Genomic DNA, 19,871 nt, shown 5'->3' on the forward strand with positions numbered 1-19,871 from the left:
ACATCTGTGCCTTTGGTGCCACGCACCATCTGTGCCTTTGGTGCCACGCAACATCTGTGCCTTTGGTGCCACGCACCATCTGTGCCATTGGTGCCACGCAACATCTGTGCCTTTGGTGCCACGCACCATCTGTGCCTTTGGTGCCACGCGACATCTGTGCCTTTGGTGCCACACAACATCTGTGCCTTTGGTGCCACGCACCATCTGTGCCATTGGTGCCAAACTCTCACCTTTGGTGCACCAAACTCTCATTGGTGCACCAAACTCTCACCGTAAACCTGACCAAACTCTCACCGTAAACCTGACCAAACTTTCACCGTAAACCTGACCAAACTCTCGCCGTTAACCTGACCAAACTCTCACCGGACAGGACTGGCTGTCTTTATCCTCGACTTCACATATACAAAACTCATATAACCTCACTCTACCCCACCTTTCCGTCTTCTCGCCGCCAATGAACGAGTTGTTAGGTATTGTAAGTTCAGGTTAGGTGCAGAGTCGTGGAAAGTGTAGAATAGAATAGAAGTGTCGGCACTGAAGAAATAGGCCTGTTGCCGATTCTTGAACTTTTCGTGACTTGATTCACAAGGGATCTGGCCTTTGGAACCCGATCTTTCCATAGCTGACCATTGATTGAGATAGCTGCTGGACTTATTGCCTGGTCCGTAATTTGCTAGGCATTTTAAGACTGAACATATGCTCCTGCATAGCTTCGTCTAGACTGGTCTTGAAGGCGTTCATACTATAGAAGGGTTGTAGAATCTTTATGGGTAAATACGAGTCAAGTGGGGACCAATTTGTGCAGTGGCTGTTAATATCTGCTACTGTGGCCGTAAAACTTGACATCTCACGCCCTCTGGCGTGCTTATGCCCGGAAAGGAATTCGAAATTATTTCAATATTGAGCAGGATTCTATGTTGCGAGATATCCATGAAAAATAAAGAAACGATTAGATAAAATTATACTCTTTATTGATCCAGTTTCCTGGAAACGAGCTTCAAACCCCCCAAAAATATTTTGATCGAAGCAGTTGTTTTGTACCGCTCCCTGGAGGCGGTTGGAAGCGAGAAAATTCTACAGTTTTTTTCAATAACCCGATTGCCCATTTCTGTATGAATTATCTGTCAAACTCACGGTGTGGACGTATTTAAATTAGGATTGCAGTGAACAAAACCGCACTGACCTTCGGGTTGACAATTAAAAGGTTTTCTGGGGCTCGTTCCACCTACATGAATAACACCCTTCAACTACGTGAATAACAGCCTACAACTACGTGAATAACAGCCTTCAACTACGTGAATAACAGCCTACAACTACGAACATAAAAGCCTACAACTCCTTGAATAACAGCTTACAACTCCGTGAATTACAGCCTACAACTACGCGAATAACAGCCTACAACTCCGTGAATAACAGCCTACAACTCCGTGAATAACAGCCTACAACTCCGTGAATAACAGCCTACAACTCCGTGAATAACAGCCTTCAACTACGCGAGCCCAGCTGTTGCCGCCAGTCCCTCGGTCACTTCTGTAGATGCGAGCGCTCGCTTGTCTCAATGCTGCAGTTTACGGCAAATGGATCAGCCGGTCTGAGGGCAGTTCAAAAGATTGTAAGATTTGCTCTGTTATTGCCACGTTCGAATCTAAATGCAGCCTCAACCGTCCGAATTTGATGGAGATCAACAAGAAAGCATGGTCCATAAGAGTGCCTTAAAGCTATTTGGAATTGTAACTGCTCAATGTACCATCATATAATATATCTTGCATATAAGTCATTATCTTCTCACGCAAATTATTTTAGTGTCGCATTGAGGGTATTTGCAGATATTTTTGTTCCAAAATAGTGGCCAATTTTTAGTTAGATTTTTGTCTCGCTACCTTCTTTTCGCCTTGCTATTTTTCGTGGGGGCACGATGGAATTTTTGGCACTGAGCCATCAGCCACCTCTTGCACAGGGGTGGCCGCTGTAATGATGCCTGTCCGTGCTCGACAGATGAGACTCGCGACGCTGAGCATGACATATGGATTTTAAGAGCATGTGCGTTGCTTGGTGGGAGTAAACTTGCAAAAGTAGAGGACACATTTTCATCATGACAAGTAATTTTTTGCTGAAGTTTTATGCTACTGACAGCGCTTAAACCCGCATGCCATCCAAAAGGATCTGCACTAAAGCACTCAGGAACACGAAAAGTTCCTGTTAGTCTACCTAGAAAATACCTTTAATAGTCATGTTCAAGTGCCAAAATAGACCTGTGGGAAAAAGAGTGCAGTTCTTCTAAAAAGCCATTATATTCAAAGATATAGATGAAACCTCTTCCGCGCAACTTTCTAATTATTCCGTTGTTTAGTCCAAAAGTGGAAGCGTCGGATTGGACGTTGTAAACAGCTGTGATATATTGCAATAGTTTATTGTACAGTTTCAATCGAGAGTTCACAGTGAAAGGTGGTGATAAATTGCTGATTCTATTGAGACCAAATCTGCCGGATTCCAAACGGTGTGTGTTCGTTAAATTTTACTAACTGAAAACTTTTGTCTCTTATACCCTTGAGAAGTGAATCTAAAATTCTAAACCGCCACCCAGAAGACAAGAGAGGATACCTCCGTCACCTCCTAAATGGAGGGTCGTCATGAAAATGACAACCCTTCTGCAGAAGGGAGACCCAAAGACTCCACCATTATTGGAAGGCGCGGAAGCAGCAGACTTGCTGTACCTGCCATGCCACTTGCTGTACCTGCCATGCCACTTGCTGTACCTGCCATGCCACTTGCTGTACCTGCCATGCCACTTGCTGTACCTGCCATGCTGTACATTCTACACTACAAGGTTACAGCAGTTGTGCTACTTGGGAAATTTCCAACCGATTCTTAATTTTGTTCATCCTTTAATCATTGTTTCGCTAGAATAAGACTAAATTTTTATTTCAATCTAGGGTTTAATGTTAGGGTAGTTAAGGTCAGAGCCTGATTTGTGGAAATGAAAAGTTCGCCCTAATGCACCGCCGTAGCCACGGTTGAATTATTCAACCATGGCCCTAACAACGCCTGGGTTTGTTATCTGCTTCTGCTACGTCACCAGCAATCAACTACAAGTATAATAATCTTCCTTGTTCTGTGATTTATTTATGTGCCCGATTTTATTTCCTTTTATTAAGTTCGCTCAAATCTACGCTTAATTGTTGTTGTTTTAGCGATGCTACAGACTTCAGTTATCGGATTTATTCCAATTTAAATTTACTCATCCAATTTTAAGTGTATGCGGCTCCAACACAAGCTCTATTTAGAATTTAAGCCAAATAGCGAGCCTTTCCAGCCATTTATTACCGCTAAGATTTTATTTTTAGTGAAACAATTCCTTCCCGCGGCTCCAAGATAACATGCATTTTAAGGTTTCAAATTCAAGTTTAAATTCAATCCACTCATCTTTTCAATAAAAAATCTCAACGTTCAACTTGCTTAATTCACTACTTCCAACTACGATACGACTGAATGAAGTTATTCATTGTACAAAAGCAAGAGAAGAGTATTATAACTATTTTAAATTGCACTTCAATGTGACGAGAAAACAGATTGCGGAGGAAGTTTTTCCCTCGAAATTCTCATCTTTTGGTCTTGTACGTTGGGAATGCTAATAAGTTATTTCAGATTTTCCTTTCTCATTGAATGTTTGTACAGCGCCAATCGCGTTACAAAGAATAAGGAACAATAACAATAACGAATAAAGTTCATTCGCAAGTCCCATAAATTGAAAAGGACCAAATCCGTGACCCAATATGCGAGCCTATATAAGCTATGCTCTCCTCTTCCCGCGTTAGCATTTTAATTCGAGATGCAATTCCGGGAACGCGCCTCGCTTGCTGGAACTCGGGAATGGGAATTTCCTGTCCCATCTCGGCTCACGGAATGGCCACCAGCCCCCGCATTATCTCCTAAAACGCTGGAAATTGCAAAATTCTCGTGAATTTTGTGATTGGCGGAGAACCACAAACTTTTCGGTTTGACCATCGGCTGAATTAACAGTCCTGGGACATCTCAATCATTAGTGCATGGTTCAGAAATAATTACAGCCTTATTGCAGGTATTAGTAATGAAAATATGGGCATTTAGTACAGGTTACAACTCGCATTGCGTGTTAATAACTCATTGATTTGCATCGCAGGTCTTTTCTGATGCGATATGAACATACGGCACTTAGGCCGGTTAGTGTTGGAAAAAAGCTGGTTAACTCAATTGATGCAATACTCAAGCTTCGATAATAACTCCTCTATTAGGTGAACCACTTTATTTCTCTGTAACAATCATATATACGAATGTGTTAGTAGATTAGGGAGCAAACAGATGCAGAAAATTATGTGTGGCGTAAACGTAGTTTACGAACGCACCACAAAAAAGTATCATCGAACTGAAGGATCAGAATGCACCACGTGAACCCAGCACCGGTAGAGGGGATGCACCAGTACAGGGGTGTACCGGTACAGGGGGCATCGGGACAGGGAGTGCTCCGGACCAGCTAAGGGGTGTACCGGTAAAATAAGTACGTTTTGCTTCTTTAGGGTATAAATAATTTTCATTGGAATTATCGGTGCCCCGTCGGGCGCCGCGTGACGTAAGTTTGTCTGCACCTGAAGGCCTGGCGGTGCAGCCTGCGAAAAATTAATTGTTGTGCATCAACGAAGTGCGCTGTGATGATCCTGCAGCAGCTGTAGTCCTGCAGCAGCTGTAGTCCTGCAGCAGCTGTAGTCCNAACACTTGATTCTGTCTCTTATACACATCTAGATGTGTATAAGAGACAGTGGTGGTGGTGGCAAGATCACCAAGCGCGGTGCCTATTGACGCATGAATTTTGTAGACTCTAATTCCGGCAAGAATTTCCTCTGTTTAAGATAATAATAATAATTAAAACTATCCTTAAACACTTGGACATCTTGATTCTGTTTCATGGTTTAATAACAATCAGCATTTATTTCAAATCCCACGTAAATGTCACTCTTCAATGACGGGCTCATTATTGCATTGCGTACTATATCAATATACAGAGTTACTCAGACAATACATGGCGACACGAAGTAAAGTTGGAGGCAGAGGCAGACCTGATGCCACTCAACCTAAGAAGACAACAGATTCTACTGATGTACTGTACCCACGCCCTCACCATACCACGTCACCCAGCAAGACTCCTGCTACTCAACTACCACCCCTATGCATTATATGAACACCTTGCATGACCACTACCAGCTGCAGGCTGAGCATATCAGGGCTTTAGAAAATTCCAACTGAAGGCACAGGATATCCCCACAGTGCCCATGCAAGCACGATACATCCCAGCCAGAATCAGAACCTTTGCCACACTAGCTGTACAACACAAAGAAGAAACCTCACAAGAGCAATGGCAGCAAGCCTTTAAGGACTTACTGGAGCATAAATACCCTCTTCACCACCAAGTTTACACAGATGGCTCTGTGAGCGACTGCAGATCCGGATGTGGAATCTACAGCCCATTATTCCAAATTAAAGCCCGACTACCACCTGCCACTTCAGTGTTCTCAGCAGAGCTGTATGCAATATATTTTGCAATAAAATTTGCTGCAGAAAAAACGGGCAAATTTGTAATATTTACCAACTCCCTTGCTTGCATCGCCTGCCTCCGATCAGCCAACCCTTCCAGACATCACTTGGTGCCTTGGATACAAAACCTGCTTATGACTACAATACCGAACAAATTTACCTTGGAGTGGGTACCTGGACACGTTGGAATAAAAGGCAATGAAGCTGCTGACGGACTTGCCCGTGCCTCACTGGAGCTTGCCCAAATCACCCAGATGCCCTATAGCTCTGCTGACGTGAGAAGACTCATCACACACTCATTTCGCAGCATATGGCAGAGAGCATGGACTGAACAACCACAAGAACTGACTTCCTTCAAGCCAATACTAGGCCCACTAACTCAGCAACCTCTCCCTCGGCCTCACCAAGTCACAATCACGCAGCTCCGGCTAGGAGTGTGCCTATTAACTCACGGCCATCACTTCTCAAGATCCCCCCCACTCCAGTGCACAACATGTCAGAGCCGCCTCACCCTTGAACACCTCTTCATCAGCTGTTCGGTACTGTCTCCTCAACGTGACCAGCTGAAATCTGCATGCGCTCGCCTCTCGATTCCTTTCTGCTTGTCTTCGCTTATGACCTCTGAATTCCCTGCTGAACTGATCATCAAATACCTCCAAGCCACTAACATGCTCAACAACATTTAATGCACCCTGAAGAATGCGGATTGGGGGCGCCAATACTCAAGACGGTGACTCGCCTCATCTTAACCAAGTAATGAGAAGTAAATGGTCACCTTGCCTATCTTTGCTACGGGTTGTCTGACTTGTCTCTGGTTTCATGGAATGCTACATTTTTTATCATTCACAGTTGCTACTTTGTCAGTATACTTGATAGTGCTAGGCCATCTTCAGTCAAGGCCAAGCCCAACTGCCCAAGGCATTGCTATGTGTACTGGTTAATTTATAAAATTTAATATTCCTCTAGATTTCCACACTGACTGTAATACTACATTGCTTACATACCATGATGTTATGGTTGCATTGTGAATGCGGCATTGCCAGCTGTAATATTACCGCTTGTTGCCACTTCATACTGCCAAGGCGGCGGCAAGGCCTCAACTTTCTAAAAGCGGAATTGCTGACAGCCAACCTGCAAATGCAGTCCCTCTCCCTCATTAGCTTTCACTGAGGAACGCATATGAGATTTTACTCTTGCAAAATAGCTTCATGATGCATCATATTGAGTTCAACTCTTATTGGTGGGGGGATTTGTTATTAGGGTAAACACTATATTTCAACACTTTGAGGATGTAGCAAGAAATGAATGGCTATAAAAAGATCACCGTATGCACAACTCAAGTTCTGATTGCTTTACGTCACTCTCAAAACACCACACTATGCACCAGCTATGATAAAATGTTACAAACTGTTGCCATATTTATTTAAAAGCCTTTAGAATTAAAAATCTACAAAATTTCTGAATTCCAACGCTGTGTGTGACTAAATTTGGCATATTGTAATACTAATTCCGACGTCACTGAAATGCGCGGTGTGATGTCCATAGACTTACGGACAGAGCGCTTCAAAACTGTAATTCGTAATTCCAATGCCCTGTGTGAGCTGTATCGGAATACGACACAGCTCGGAACAAGCTGTGTGTGTCTAATTCCGAGCTGTATTGGAATTAGTTTTATGTGTCTAAAACCTTCTTTTAACTTACCTATTCATCTCTTAATTTATTTACCACTTGAAATCAGCAAATACAAGTATACTTAAAGGATTCCTATTATATTCACAGACTTATTTATAAGTCTCAAACCATAATATTCTTTCAACACAAACAGTTTATCACTATTTGATAAAGCAAGGTCAACTATCAACTTTGACAAGTTTTTCGATGTTCTCACTGGGTGACGTGGACTTTTGCTCTGAGGATCTTAACATTTCCCCACCAAACCTAGTGTTTTGCATAAATCTGGCGTGCAATAGCATGACGTCACTATTTCAACCATCTACGCATGCGTGGAAGTGATGGAACTATGACAAAGCTTAATATAAAGGAAAAAGTTGAGAAGTATCAGAATTACCCACGATGTTGGTCATCGGAATATGGTGCATTTACCCTAATTCATAAATGTTAATTTTTTGGGTTTCACTTTGAGACACATTGATAATAAATTAATATTTACCAATTTAGCCTGATTGAAATCTTGAAGTATTGCAAGTTGTAAGTCACTTGCAACCTACATTCTTGATTCTTCCAAGTGTAACTTTAATCCCTCCCTATTTTTATCCTTTCTATGTCAACTAAAATTCTTGGATCGAAAAAGTGGTGGAAGTGAATTGGAAAAAATATATGAACCTTAATTTTTTTAATTCCATCCTGGCAGTGTGGAATTCTGTATAGTTAATATATTCTCATGTTAACATGAGAAAATGTACCTATCAAAAAACCTACCCTACCACAATACACCACCTTCCACTGCAGTGAAAATTGATAAACTGAGATCATTAGAAACTGCCACGCTTCCGAAATCGCGCATGGTTTGACATCTAATCCCGTGTTGGCTACGACTCAATCAAGTTAACTACGGTAGTCATTTATCTGTAGGGTAGTTGACAAATTTTGCAATTAATATGTTCTAAAATAAAAAAAAAACACATCCACATTCGCAAAAAATTCTCACGATTGGACAATACCATACAAAGTTTTTGATATCGCACAAAATTATGAGATAAACTCACTCTTTCACTGCGTGCGTTCACATCATGCTTCTACGTTTACATATGACAAGATGGTGTCACACGCTTTGTTGTGGCTGTGTCAAGTTCGATTTCACAATAAATAGACTTGATCCAAATTCCATAATGAAATTTAAATGATTGAAATTTTTTTTTTCATTATAAAAACCCATTTATACCTTCCAGATTTGAATTTTTTCCAATTTTTTGCCCTATTATGTTGAATTTATTTTAATAAATTCACTTCAAATTCTGAATGATTTTGTCAGCCATTGCAAGTTTTGAATGTTTTGTGTCTTTTAGAAAATGTTCGTTGTTCAAAAGGGGAAACTATTTCATTATATAAAACATAGAGCATGTACCATATAGTGCATTAATAATGCAATTTAATTTTATAAGAATTAATTTTCAATTTAAAAATACAATCAGATTTTTAATTCAAAATTTTTCTAATAGAATTTAATTCTATAGCATGTACCATCTACTGTATTAAATTAATTTATTAAAATTCAATTTTAATTAATTTTTTAATTTAATTTCATTCTACAGCTTCAACCAGTAAAAATTAGCATCATAGGAATGAAAGTAAAACTGTCATTCATACATTACAAATTGAATGACAATGGATGGATTTGACAGGTATTTTAATAATCCTGTTTATATATAAGAACGGAAATGACGCTTCTATTTCAGAATGATAATGGAAATGTCCCTACTGTTTCAGAAACTTTTCTTGAATACACTTCCGAAAACTAAAGTTTTGTAATCAATGGAGTCTTTGAAATGACAAAATTGTTTAATTTAAAATGTTTAGCTATACGAGTGAGATTGTCATTTGTCAATCATCATAGAAGCTGTAAGAAAAAATTAGTTGTTTTTGATGTAAAAGAATGTTTTTAAATTGAAAGAAATGATATACCGTCAACTGGGGTGAATTCGGCCACCAGGGTGACTTCGGCCAACTTTTATGATTTTGTTTTGCGGCCATCTCTTTCTGTTGTAGGTGTGTTGTGTGATTGGAAGAAAATGGTATCCAATGTAGTTTTTTCTTATCTATCGATTGGAAACTGTTTTGTTTCAATAATTTTATATCCTGCTTGACCAACACAATCTGAATGCCACAGTACTGTAAAGAAAAAAAAAAGCTGAGTGCAAACTTCAATATTTTGAGATACATAAAGAATTTTGGGATCAGATTTGTTTCACTTATTTTGGTATCTTGTATAATGATTATTTCAATGGCTATACATTTTTCTCCAAATGTACGGTAATAGGTATATATGCTAGAAAAATTAGCTGGCCAAAGTCACCCCATAGTATATGGGCTAAATGGGGTGACTTTGGCCAGCCAATAAATGTTTAGAATAATAGATTTTTCTTCTTTTTTCAGACAATATGCACAGCTATAAATGTAGATTAGATTCTGTGCCATATAGGATATATTATGTGGAGTGGTTTAAGAAAGCATTGCAATTGATAAAAGATGGTGTTGGGCTGTTAGCTTAAGAGAAGCTGCTAATATTTGTGAAGTCCCTCATTCACCTTTGAGCGACCAATGTGCTGGCCGTAATGCAAAAAATTTAGAACGGTCTACTCTTTCACCTAGGGAGGAGTCAGATTTAGTAGGTATCCTACATTATTCTGCTTTCAGACTGGGGCTTCCCATTAGATGGTATGCCTTTTATGGTTAAAAATTATCTTGACAAACAGGGTCGCACTTTTCGTTAGTTCAAGGGTTGCACCTCTATCAAGCATCATCGTTTTTTTGAAGAATGCTCAAGATCCCTTGAGGACTAGATTTTTTCAAACTTTCACATCCAGCTGCCATTGAAATTGACAGAAAGCAGCTTTAATGAAGCATATGATTCGCAAATGTGAGTTTTATCTTTGAGTTACAATTTTTATAATACACAGTGGCATTGATTATCATTTTTTAAAACACCCTACATGGCCGATGTCACCCTGCTAATGGTTGAATTCGGCCATGAAATCATTTTACTACATTTTTACTGTGTTTTAACACATGTGGTGGTTGGCCCATTGTGGGGTGACATCGGCCAACCAGCTAATTAAAAAAATAAAATTATTTTTCGATAAGAGTGACATCATTTAGACATGACATATTTAAAGAAGAACCTTTCAGTAATATATTTACAAATTTACGATCACCAGCAATGCTTCATTCCTATTTTGTATGAATTTGATCAGCAAAAACTTGTGTAATTGGCCGAAGTCACCCCAGTTGACGGTACTTGATTTTTGGAAATACAATGTTAAAATTAATGATCTGATTAGAATTCAATAGATGTTATGCTTTCAGAATTATTTTCCAAAAGTTTTTACCTATTTAGAATTTATAATTCTACAAATTGCATAACGCAATGCACAAATTCAATATCACCTATGAGTATGAATTTAAGTCTCATGACTGGAGAAGATTTAAAAATTTATTGTACTATCACATAAGCGTAATATAAACTTTTTGTCATTTCGATTAACAAAGTTTATTTAGGTTCTATTGGGTGTAATGGGTGGAACAATGTGACATATTAGTGGCCAACGATTGGTTGGCCATTGTTTGGTGATTTCCAACGATTGGTTGATGTTTGGCTGTTGATAATGCTGATTAATGGTGTACAAATATTGCCGTAGATACATCGTCCAAGAGTTTGATGCAAAGATTTTTATTAGAGGATAATAAATGGTTTTGCAATTGTTTAATCCCTCTTATGGATATAAATAAACATCATTCAAGATATTTCAATAGAGTTTCATAAATAAGCATTAGAATATTTCCTATGAATAAACCAAGCCAAAGTAACAAAATTACTGGTTTGAATTTTTGTTCATTTGATCAGAAAAACATAATTAATCATTCTCTTGCACTAAATATACGAATGATTAGTTGGACTCGGTTACCTTCCGCAATGATCATTCCGCTAGATTATGCACCAGGAGTGGGAGGCAGGAATGAAGCTAGGTATTTAATTCAGTAGCACGTTAGCCGACGTGATATGTAGTTCTGCTCGTCTGAACTCTGAATTGCGTGTTTAGTGTGCATGATGGAAAACTCTGCTTTGCAGCATAGTTATAATTACTTAATGAAGTTTAGTTCATTGCGGTCAACTTAAGAGACAAATTTTCAACTAACTAATACTTTTTATAAGTCTAATTTTAATTGTTGAGTGAAAGGTGCAGGCATACAACTTGCAAGTGATTATGTACTTTATACAAACTGAGCAAATTAGCGTATGTGTTTTAAGCCTTTAAGAGGTTCATTTTTTGCCTCAAATAAAGATATTGGATCAAAAAAGTGGTCTTGGTGGATCAAAATATTCCATCCTGGACCTAAGGGCCATTTAGTGTTGTATTGTTAAAGTCAAGTCAAGAATGTTATGAATTTTTAGTGCCATGTTAATATTAAATTTTTTGTTATTTAAAAATCTATAAATTATAGATATATGCTTAACTAATGCAAATATTTATAAGACAATTCATTTTTTTTAATTTGTAGTTCTTGCTGCCAACGCTAAAATTTTTTATTCATTGTGAGTAATCATTGATTGTGTCATTTACAATAAGAAATTCGTGTTTATGTGGACATAGAAGTTATGTGTATGTACCGTCAAATGGGTTAATAAGGGACGGGCGGGGTAAATCAGGACAGTCATCCCACATTTTGTAGAAATGTTGTATAGGTAGCAGCTAAAGTAATCAAAATATTGCACAACTAAAAATAGTGGCATAAAGTTTAATATATTTACTATCTATGTAGCATAAAGCAAGTTACAAAATCATACATATACTACCTTTGAAAAATCCCTGAAAAAAAGTGTGAAGAGTGCGATTTTGGAAAAGTATCTCTGCTAAGGTTGGTAGCAAAAAAAATATTTACTGTATTAAAAAATTTTACTTGCATAAAAGTTGCACACAGGAGTTGGCTTAAAAACGTGTTGCCAGAATTTGCATATCCCAATGGCTGCAAATGGTAGCCATTTCCGCATGACAAGGTAATATGGGACACCCCTAAAACCCATTTACCGTTGAACCTCAATTAGCAAAGGCTCCAGTTAACAAAAAAATCAATTAATAACAAATACCTTTGATTACATTTACCTTGATCAGCAAAAAAAATTTCACTTAACAGAAAAGTACCATAATGCATCATCGGTCATCAAAAAATTGTGCTTAGGATGTCATAGATAGAATTGTGCACCAGGCAACATAGAATGAAAACTGAAAAGTAATTAACCTAAACTATGATTTATTTCTCCAAAAATATAGTAGTTGTCACTAAAATATTCCTTTCCATTGCAGGTATTGTTTTACGATCTTTTTTATTTTTGTTTATGTAAAATAGTGCGAAATTACAAGCTGTCCTGTGCGCTTACAGATACAGAAGAAATGCTATAGGGCTGCTGATATGAAGCTTGCTGTGAACAAAGTCGTTGTAAATGCTCAATGCCATGTTCATGGATACAGTAATATCACATCAGTAATACGGTAATGTATGGATATGGTAATGGCACCTTAGGAATAGCAAATGAAAATATTTAGAAACCCCATATGGTAGCCCTTGCAAAGAGCTTTAAGGGGACCGGCTACCCTCCGGAAAAACTTCTATAGTTATTATTCGATCATCATGAAACTTCACATACATACGTGAAATGTAAAAATAAGAACATTTTGCTTGTATGAATTTTTCAAAAAAATTGATAGAAAACGTGAAATTCATAGAAAACGGCTAAAAAGGGGTACTTTAGAAAATCTATCTCCTCCTACAAATATCAAGACGTCATGAACGTAAATATTGGCGTACAGCGATGGCAGTGGTACCATTGGAAAGAGCAGAATTCCAGCTTTCAGATGAGCACAAAAACCGAAAAACGCCAAAATTGAAAATTTTAGGGTAGCCGGTCCCCTTAAAATGAGCCCAAACTTGTTTATGAAATGTTTCATGGTAAGAATTTATTAATGAAAAAAGCTCAAAACCATTCCTTATTATACCATTTGATGGTATCTCATGGTCTACACTGGGTTTAGCAAAGTGTGTTGTACCAAATGAATTTGCAACTTTTCTTTAAACCAGCTGCTATAAATTTGTTACTTCTTATAGAAAGCATTTTATTATAACCTTTACATGAACTGCATCAACAGAAACATTCCTTAATTACAGGGCAGTATTCTAGATGTTATTTATTTGCTTAACCACAGGTATTTGAGGCATGGCATCTATCCATAACCTGCCTCCTCTTCCAAAAAGCCTCAGTGGCCTGCTAAACTTGGTGAGCCGCAGGTCTTCCCCTACCCCGAGTGACCGCTACAGCCCACCTGCTCGGGCTGACTCCAGGACAGAGTCTCGCCAAGACCTTAGGCCTGAAGCCTTACTGGCTCCATCTTCTGTGTCCAGCGCCTTTCAGCCCTACAGTGGAGGAAGTGGTGTGGGCATCAGTGGCGGTGGTTTGAATGTAGCTTCGCCACGCAGCAGTCCAAGGTCCCTCACTGCATCACCCCGAATTATACAAGCTTTTGTTCAGGGTCAAGGCCTACCTCAGGAACACTCTTCTCGCTTCCAGATCAACCAACAGCAACAGCAGCTGCATCAACAACATCAAAAACAGTGGCAGCTAAATCAATGTGACCCTCAGAAGCATGCATACCCAAAGAAGAAAGAGCGCTGCAGGTCTCAGGAACGTCTGTATGAAATGCAGTATCAACAAGAGCACAACATTTATGCCAACAGTTTTGTACAGGAGATGCAGGCATCAGCTGAGGCAAACAAGGTTCCTGCTTGGCAGCAGCAGGTGCTGCCTCATCACAACATTACACGACTGCAGCAACAAGCACCGCCTTGGATGCAACAAGTGCAGCATCCTGCCTTCCAACAGCCTCTGCCTCAGTCACGTAGCAGCAGCAAAGGGCCTCATAAGCACCAACGTCGCAGCAGTAGTAGCAGCTTGGGGTCCAGCATGTGCACCAGTCCACCAATGATGTACCACAACATCCCACCTTCACACCCATTGCGCTCCACCCCGCCTTCTAATTTCTCTGCAAACTCCTCTTTTGGTGTCAATAACTCCCCCTTTGGGGCTAGTACCTCCCCGTTTGGTGCTGGCAGTGCTAAAAGTGGCACCAACACAACAGCTTCATCACCTGCCAGCACTGGCAAGGCTGCCACTCCTCCAGTGCCTCCACCCAAACCTCGCAGACCTTCAAGCCTCGACTCACAGATCGCCACACTCAGGAAGGAAATGGTGAGCAGAACTGCATCAATTGGCAGGGAAATAGAAAACTGCAATGCCAGGGGCTAACTAGGAAATGGTGATCAGAAGTGCATCAATTGGCAGGGAAATAAGCAACAGCAATGCCAGAGGTCAACTAGGAAATTGTGAGCAGAACTGCAGGTTTCATGTGGGGATTGTTTAGTTAAGACTATAGGTAAGTCTGCAGGAAGAAAATACTGAGCAAAACCTTAAAGGTCTCTGGGTAAATGGATTTAGACTGTATAGATCCTGAAATAAAGCTAAGCAGAACTACTATTAGTTAATGAGAGCATGCATTTGCCTTTCATTCACTGATTTAGATTATCTTTCTATTGTTGGCTGGTTCGGCTTTCAAAATAGCACTGCAGATGGAGTTTGGGTTGCAGAAAAGGTTCGAGCATTTAAGATGGCAAGGGGTAATGATTTAACTCCCAAGGCTGACCAATTGCAAGTTCCACTTGAAGAACCAATAATAGTGGCACTGGTCAGGTGACAACCAAATTTTTGGTTACTATTCGCTCTCAAATATATATTTTTTAGCAATTACTTATGCAATTACAGTAATAAAATCTTTCAATTGATGCAAGATGACTATTATGGTTTGCTGGTACAGGTGGGGCTGCGGCAAGTGGACATGTCTCTGCTGTGCCAGCTGTGGTCCTTGAATGAGTCTATCGTAGAGTTCAAGAAGCTGATGTTCCCTTCAAATGATGGGCGCACACCCACACTCCCTCGACCTCCACTCCCCAACTTCGGTGAGTGGAAACAGCGGTAGCTATTAGGGAAAAGAGCGCGCCATATCACTCCTTCCTCTCAATCCAACCTCTACTGTGGTAAGTGGAAATGGCATTTGCTAGGTTTGGGTACTACGTGCTAGCTTGTTGTAGCCCTAACATTCGCCGGCCCATGTCGTCTTAGCATTTTTTAGGGCTAGGATGGACATCCCACTCATCATCATCTCAACCTTATGAACGATGAAAATCGTTCACTAACATTTCTTGCTCGATTAATACTACCGTATTATTCATTCTCATGTGCATTTTTGTTCTTGTGAGTAAATTGTTCTGTAGCGTCTGGCGAAGCTGCGCCAGTAACATTAGCCCTTACCGCCTGATTTTCTGGGTCAAAAATCGCAAATTTCACTTTTCTGGTTTTTAGTCTCACCTTAAAGCTGACATTCTGACCTATCCAACGGTACCAAAATCATCTCAGTACGTTGATTTATGCCTTTTACATTTAAGATAGGCGAAAATTACCAGCCGGGCACATAAATAGACGGTCTGAAGACGCTGATCTTTAGTTACCCGGCTGCTATCGTGTGGGATTGTGCTCATGCAGTCGTTCCCACCATCCTTGACTGAATTTTAGCTCCAGTAACGTCTAGTCTTGTATCCATGCCACCTTGAATGCCTATTTCGAGGCGCTCTGGACTTTGTCGCGCTCTACTGAACATTCACTCTTGTAGTCACTGCAAATCTATCTCCTCCTATAGTTTTTAAGCTACATCAATGAGAGATATACCATTCGATTCTAAGAAATATACCGTTCGAATAGATCTAGAGATGGGTCGTAGCTTTTTTTCAATTTCGTTATAGTTTTGAAAATATTTAGAAAAAAGGGGACTGGATTTGAAAGGGTGGGGGGGAATCAAAATTTTTTTCGAAAAATGTCCACCCCACCCACAAAAATTAGAATTTTGAAAAAACAGCAAGGACCAATCGATATATATGGTCCTTACGCATCGAATGATATGCGTCTCGATGTTGTACCTTGATAATCCTAGGAGGAGATAGATTTCTACAGTACCCCCTTTTTGGCTGTTTTCTAAGAATTTCACGTTTTCTTTCATTTCTTTCGAAAAATTCACACGAACAAAAAAGTCTTAGATTTATTTTTTACATTTGTGTACCAAGTTTCAAAATGATCCGTTTGTAAATAACCGAAATAAAATTTCCACAAGAAATTGGAAATTTCCATTGGAAATTGGAAATTTTATTTCGGTTATTTACAGACAGATAACTTTGAAACTTGGTACACAAATGTAAAAAATGAATCCAAGACTTTTTTGTGCGTGTGAATTTTTCTAAAGAATGAAATAAAACGTGAAATTCTTAGAAAACCGGTGTTTTTTTAAAGGCGACTTGGAAGTCCGATTTGGCGGTAAAGGGTCAGAGACTTAGAGTGAGACCTTACTGCGGTAGGAGCTACTACGTAGCTTGAGGTCAGGTCTGTGTGGCTGTAGGTTGAGAAGTCAGTCGTGTCCTGCCAGCCCTACATGGAGGTTCTCGCTGAGCTCGCTCTGCCTTGCTGACTTGTGAAGTTATGCCCGAACTCTAGATATCGTGGCTGCACGCGGAAAGCTTGTTCACTCTATTTTATTACGTTAATCCTATTTTTAAAGGTACCTCTTTTAAAGTGTTCTTTACTGAAATAAGAGTCTAGTTTTATCCGTGTTAATCGAAATTTTAATCAGCAGAATCCTAGTGCAATAAAGTACAATTTAACTTTTAGCAAAGTCATCGTATTTTTACAAGATAGTTGCCGGCATTTGGCCGTAAGGGTACGTACACAGTGAAAGCAGGTTGCCAGCGTGCTGGTTACCTGCTGAGGCTGGCGCCTGAAACAAGCGCGAGAGGGTGTTCACAGAGGAAGCAGGAAACCAGCTGGAAGAAACCAGGTCTTTTTTGATATGCAGTTAAAGTAAAATTAAACCAATGTTCCCTTACCTGCACAGTTCATCTTCTTGGTAATGTCAGCCCAAAGTTTCTCAACTACAATTCGGTTAGAGTGCTCTTTACTACACTTGTCCCAAGTGGGTGTTCGCGCATACACCTCTGTGATTAATTGATCACTGCCGATGCTCATCATGTGTTATTACCTCTCAAAAATCCCTCCAACTGAGTGCAAAAAAAGAAAATGGAGGGTTTAAAGGTACAACTAATAAAAAAAATGACCATATGCCAAGCAGGATGAGCAGATAAGAATGTGCAGTACATTCCGGTAAATAGGTATAAGCAGGTTGTCGGCAGAAGCCTATTCGTACAGGTTTTCACTGTGAACACTTACATTATTATCCTATGTTCATTCTTGCGGCAGGTTGGAGCAGGTTGCCCGCGCGGGCAAACCTGCTTTCACTGTGTGCGTACCCTAAGGCTCGAGACATTCTGACGAGTTTAAAGGTTGCGGCAAACGTCCCGTGACAACCTCAAATTGCGCAGTCGAAATTAGTAATTTAAACAATTGTAGGCGCGTCTCCCGCTCTTCCCATTCTCCCCCATCCCAACTTTAAAAATTGAAAATATTCTGAGCATTTCTGGAACCTGGAGGAATATACAGTAGAGAAATATCTCGGTAATCCCACAAGAATCTTTCAATAATACCTTATGAATGCCTCAGTTCTCGATCAGTAAATACCAGTAGGTACTACCTAAGTAATCCATCAGTAATACCTTAGCCTCAAAATCTGTTCCGAACTGCTTGTTCGTGGAAGGCCTACAAACATGTAATGTAGGCAACTATGAAAAACTCCCATGCTCTCTTCTTACATTCAAAAAGCTCAAAATTATATGTTTATTCACTTTTTTATTAGTGATTTGATCGCTAATGCTTTCGTTTGTTGATTGGTTGAGCTACACAGCACTAGCGATTAAAGCTTTTAACGTGTTTGTACCTTCTATGTTGCCTAATCTATTAAGGCAGTTACCGAGTCTTTGAAGTGCGCAAAGAGTTAAGTTGGTTTGTACATTTCAGGTAGTGGATTCATATTCACATGTCATTTTATTATTTTGTGATGATATTCATATGTCATCATACTCTCACGCAATCATATTCCCTCGTCTTCATATGATGATGTTGTCAGTTTCTCATGTGATGTGTTATTAACATGTTGGTGACGTGCAGGCGACACGTCTGCGGACGACACAGACGACTACTACGGCATCCCCGCCCGCCGGCCCGTGTCACTCAAGCCTTTCTTGCCTGCGACACGCGCCTCGCCCTCGTCATCAGAGAGCAGCAGCAGCCTCGACTATGGGGACATCTAGCTGCGTGGGCGCCCCCTCGGGGCCACTCTTGGGGTCCCTAGGGGCGCCGACGAGACTCTTGGGGCTCCTCAAGGTGTCATGGAAATTCTTGGGGACTCTTCGCGGGTTGGGGATATTTCAGGGAGCCTTGTTGAGCGGCCTGGTGACGTGCGTAGAGCATCCGCGATTGTCAGGGACACTCCTGATGTCCAACGAAAGTCCGTAGATTCTTATGGATCCCCACATTCTGCTCACCCCAGTCATGCGGCTGCAGGGGATGCTTCAAATGACGCCAGAACCTTGATGCCTTCCAGGGGTGCCGGTCACTCTGGGGTGACGCCACGTAGGAGAAACGTCAAGGATCGCAGGACGTCTTCTGCCAAGGAACGCAGCGCCGACACTGGTAAGACGTTCCTCCGCAACGTCTTCAGCGACCCCGGTGGGAAGCTGTCCGTAGTTAATGCCAAAGTTGCAGCTGGAGGGAAACTTACTAGGAAGGAGGGGGAAACTGCCAACGGTTCGGTGAGGCATCGCACGACGGGTGTGGGGGAGTCAGCAAGCGAAAGACTTTCCCCGACGTCGAAAAAAGGAACGAAAGCTCGCGGTCGCCGCAGCCGCGACACCAGCGGCACCGACAGCGGCAACAACGGGCGCGACGAGAGCGACGTCGCCAACAGAGAAGTGCGTGCCATCCTGGCGCACGCGGCCGACGACGCAGACCCGCGCAGTTACCAAGACTTGCAGGGACGAAGAAACGCGGACGAGGCGCGGCCTTGCAAAGGCAAGCGAGACGAGAGCGATGACAGACATGCGAGCATGTATGACGACAAGAGTTTGTCTGCTAGCGACAAACGTCCTCTTGAGAAGAGAAAAAGCAGCGACAATATCGGCCGCCATTGTGACAGTAGCTCTGAACCACGAAATCTCTTTGGGGCAACGCTGCTGGAGGGCAGCGACCAGTCCACGCCTAATAAGAAAGAGCAGCTGGCGTGCCCTCAGGAAAATATCGTGGCTGGTCATAGAAGTTCTGACGTGAGTGTTGGTCACGTGAGCTCCAGCATAACGGGTAAGACTGATACTCGTGCTCTGGTCGCGGCAGGTGGAAGAAATGACTGTAAAAATCCTGTATATGTTACGGAAGTGGCGGCAGGACGTTGCTATGACATCAGCTCCATCATGTCGGGTCGGGGGGTGTTCAGGGTGGGTGGGGGTGCCTCTAGGGGTGAAGTCACCAAGACGAAGGACGAAGACAGTTACATTGGACCCGACGAGGATGAGGATTGCACGACGCAGTGTCC

At 41.0% G+C, this 19,871-nt stretch overlaps 1 protein-coding gene across 1 annotated transcript; it reads left to right on the forward strand.

Annotated features, from left to right (window-relative positions):
- The first annotated feature begins 13,262 nt into the window (after positions 1 to 13,262).
- LOC108674738 (altered inheritance of mitochondria protein 3-1) lies at positions 13,263 to 19,784 on the forward strand. Its single transcript, XM_018162704.2, has 3 exons — positions 13,263 to 14,542; positions 15,165 to 15,306; positions 18,452 to 19,784. The coding sequence occupies exons 1-3, from the start codon at positions 13,514 to 13,516 to the stop codon at positions 18,592 to 18,594; spliced, it is 1,314 nt and encodes a 437-aa protein (XP_018018193.1). The 5' UTR covers positions 13,263 to 13,513; the 3' UTR covers positions 18,595 to 19,784.
- Positions 19,785 to 19,871: the final 87 nt, after the last annotated feature.

The sequence above is a fragment of the Hyalella azteca genome, unplaced genomic scaffold (genome assembly GCF_000764305.2).
Source record: "Hyalella azteca isolate HAZT.00-mixed unplaced genomic scaffold, Hazt_2.0.2 contig8914, whole genome shotgun sequence".
In the NCBI taxonomy this organism is placed as follows: domain Eukaryota; kingdom Metazoa; phylum Arthropoda; class Malacostraca; order Amphipoda; family Hyalellidae; genus Hyalella; species Hyalella azteca.

Coding starts and splice junctions, on each gene's coding strand:
- LOC108674738 (XM_018162704.2), top strand. CDS start 13,514: ATGGCATCTATCCATAACCTGCCTCCTCTTCCAAAAAGCCTCAGTGGC. Junction 14,543..15,164: donor CCACACTCAGGAAGGAAATG/GTGAGCAGAACT, acceptor TTGCTGGTACAG/GTGGGGCTGCGGCAAGTGGA. Junction 15,307..18,451: donor ACCTCCACTCCCCAACTTCG/GTGAGTGGAAAC, acceptor GGTGACGTGCAG/GCGACACGTCTGCGGACGAC.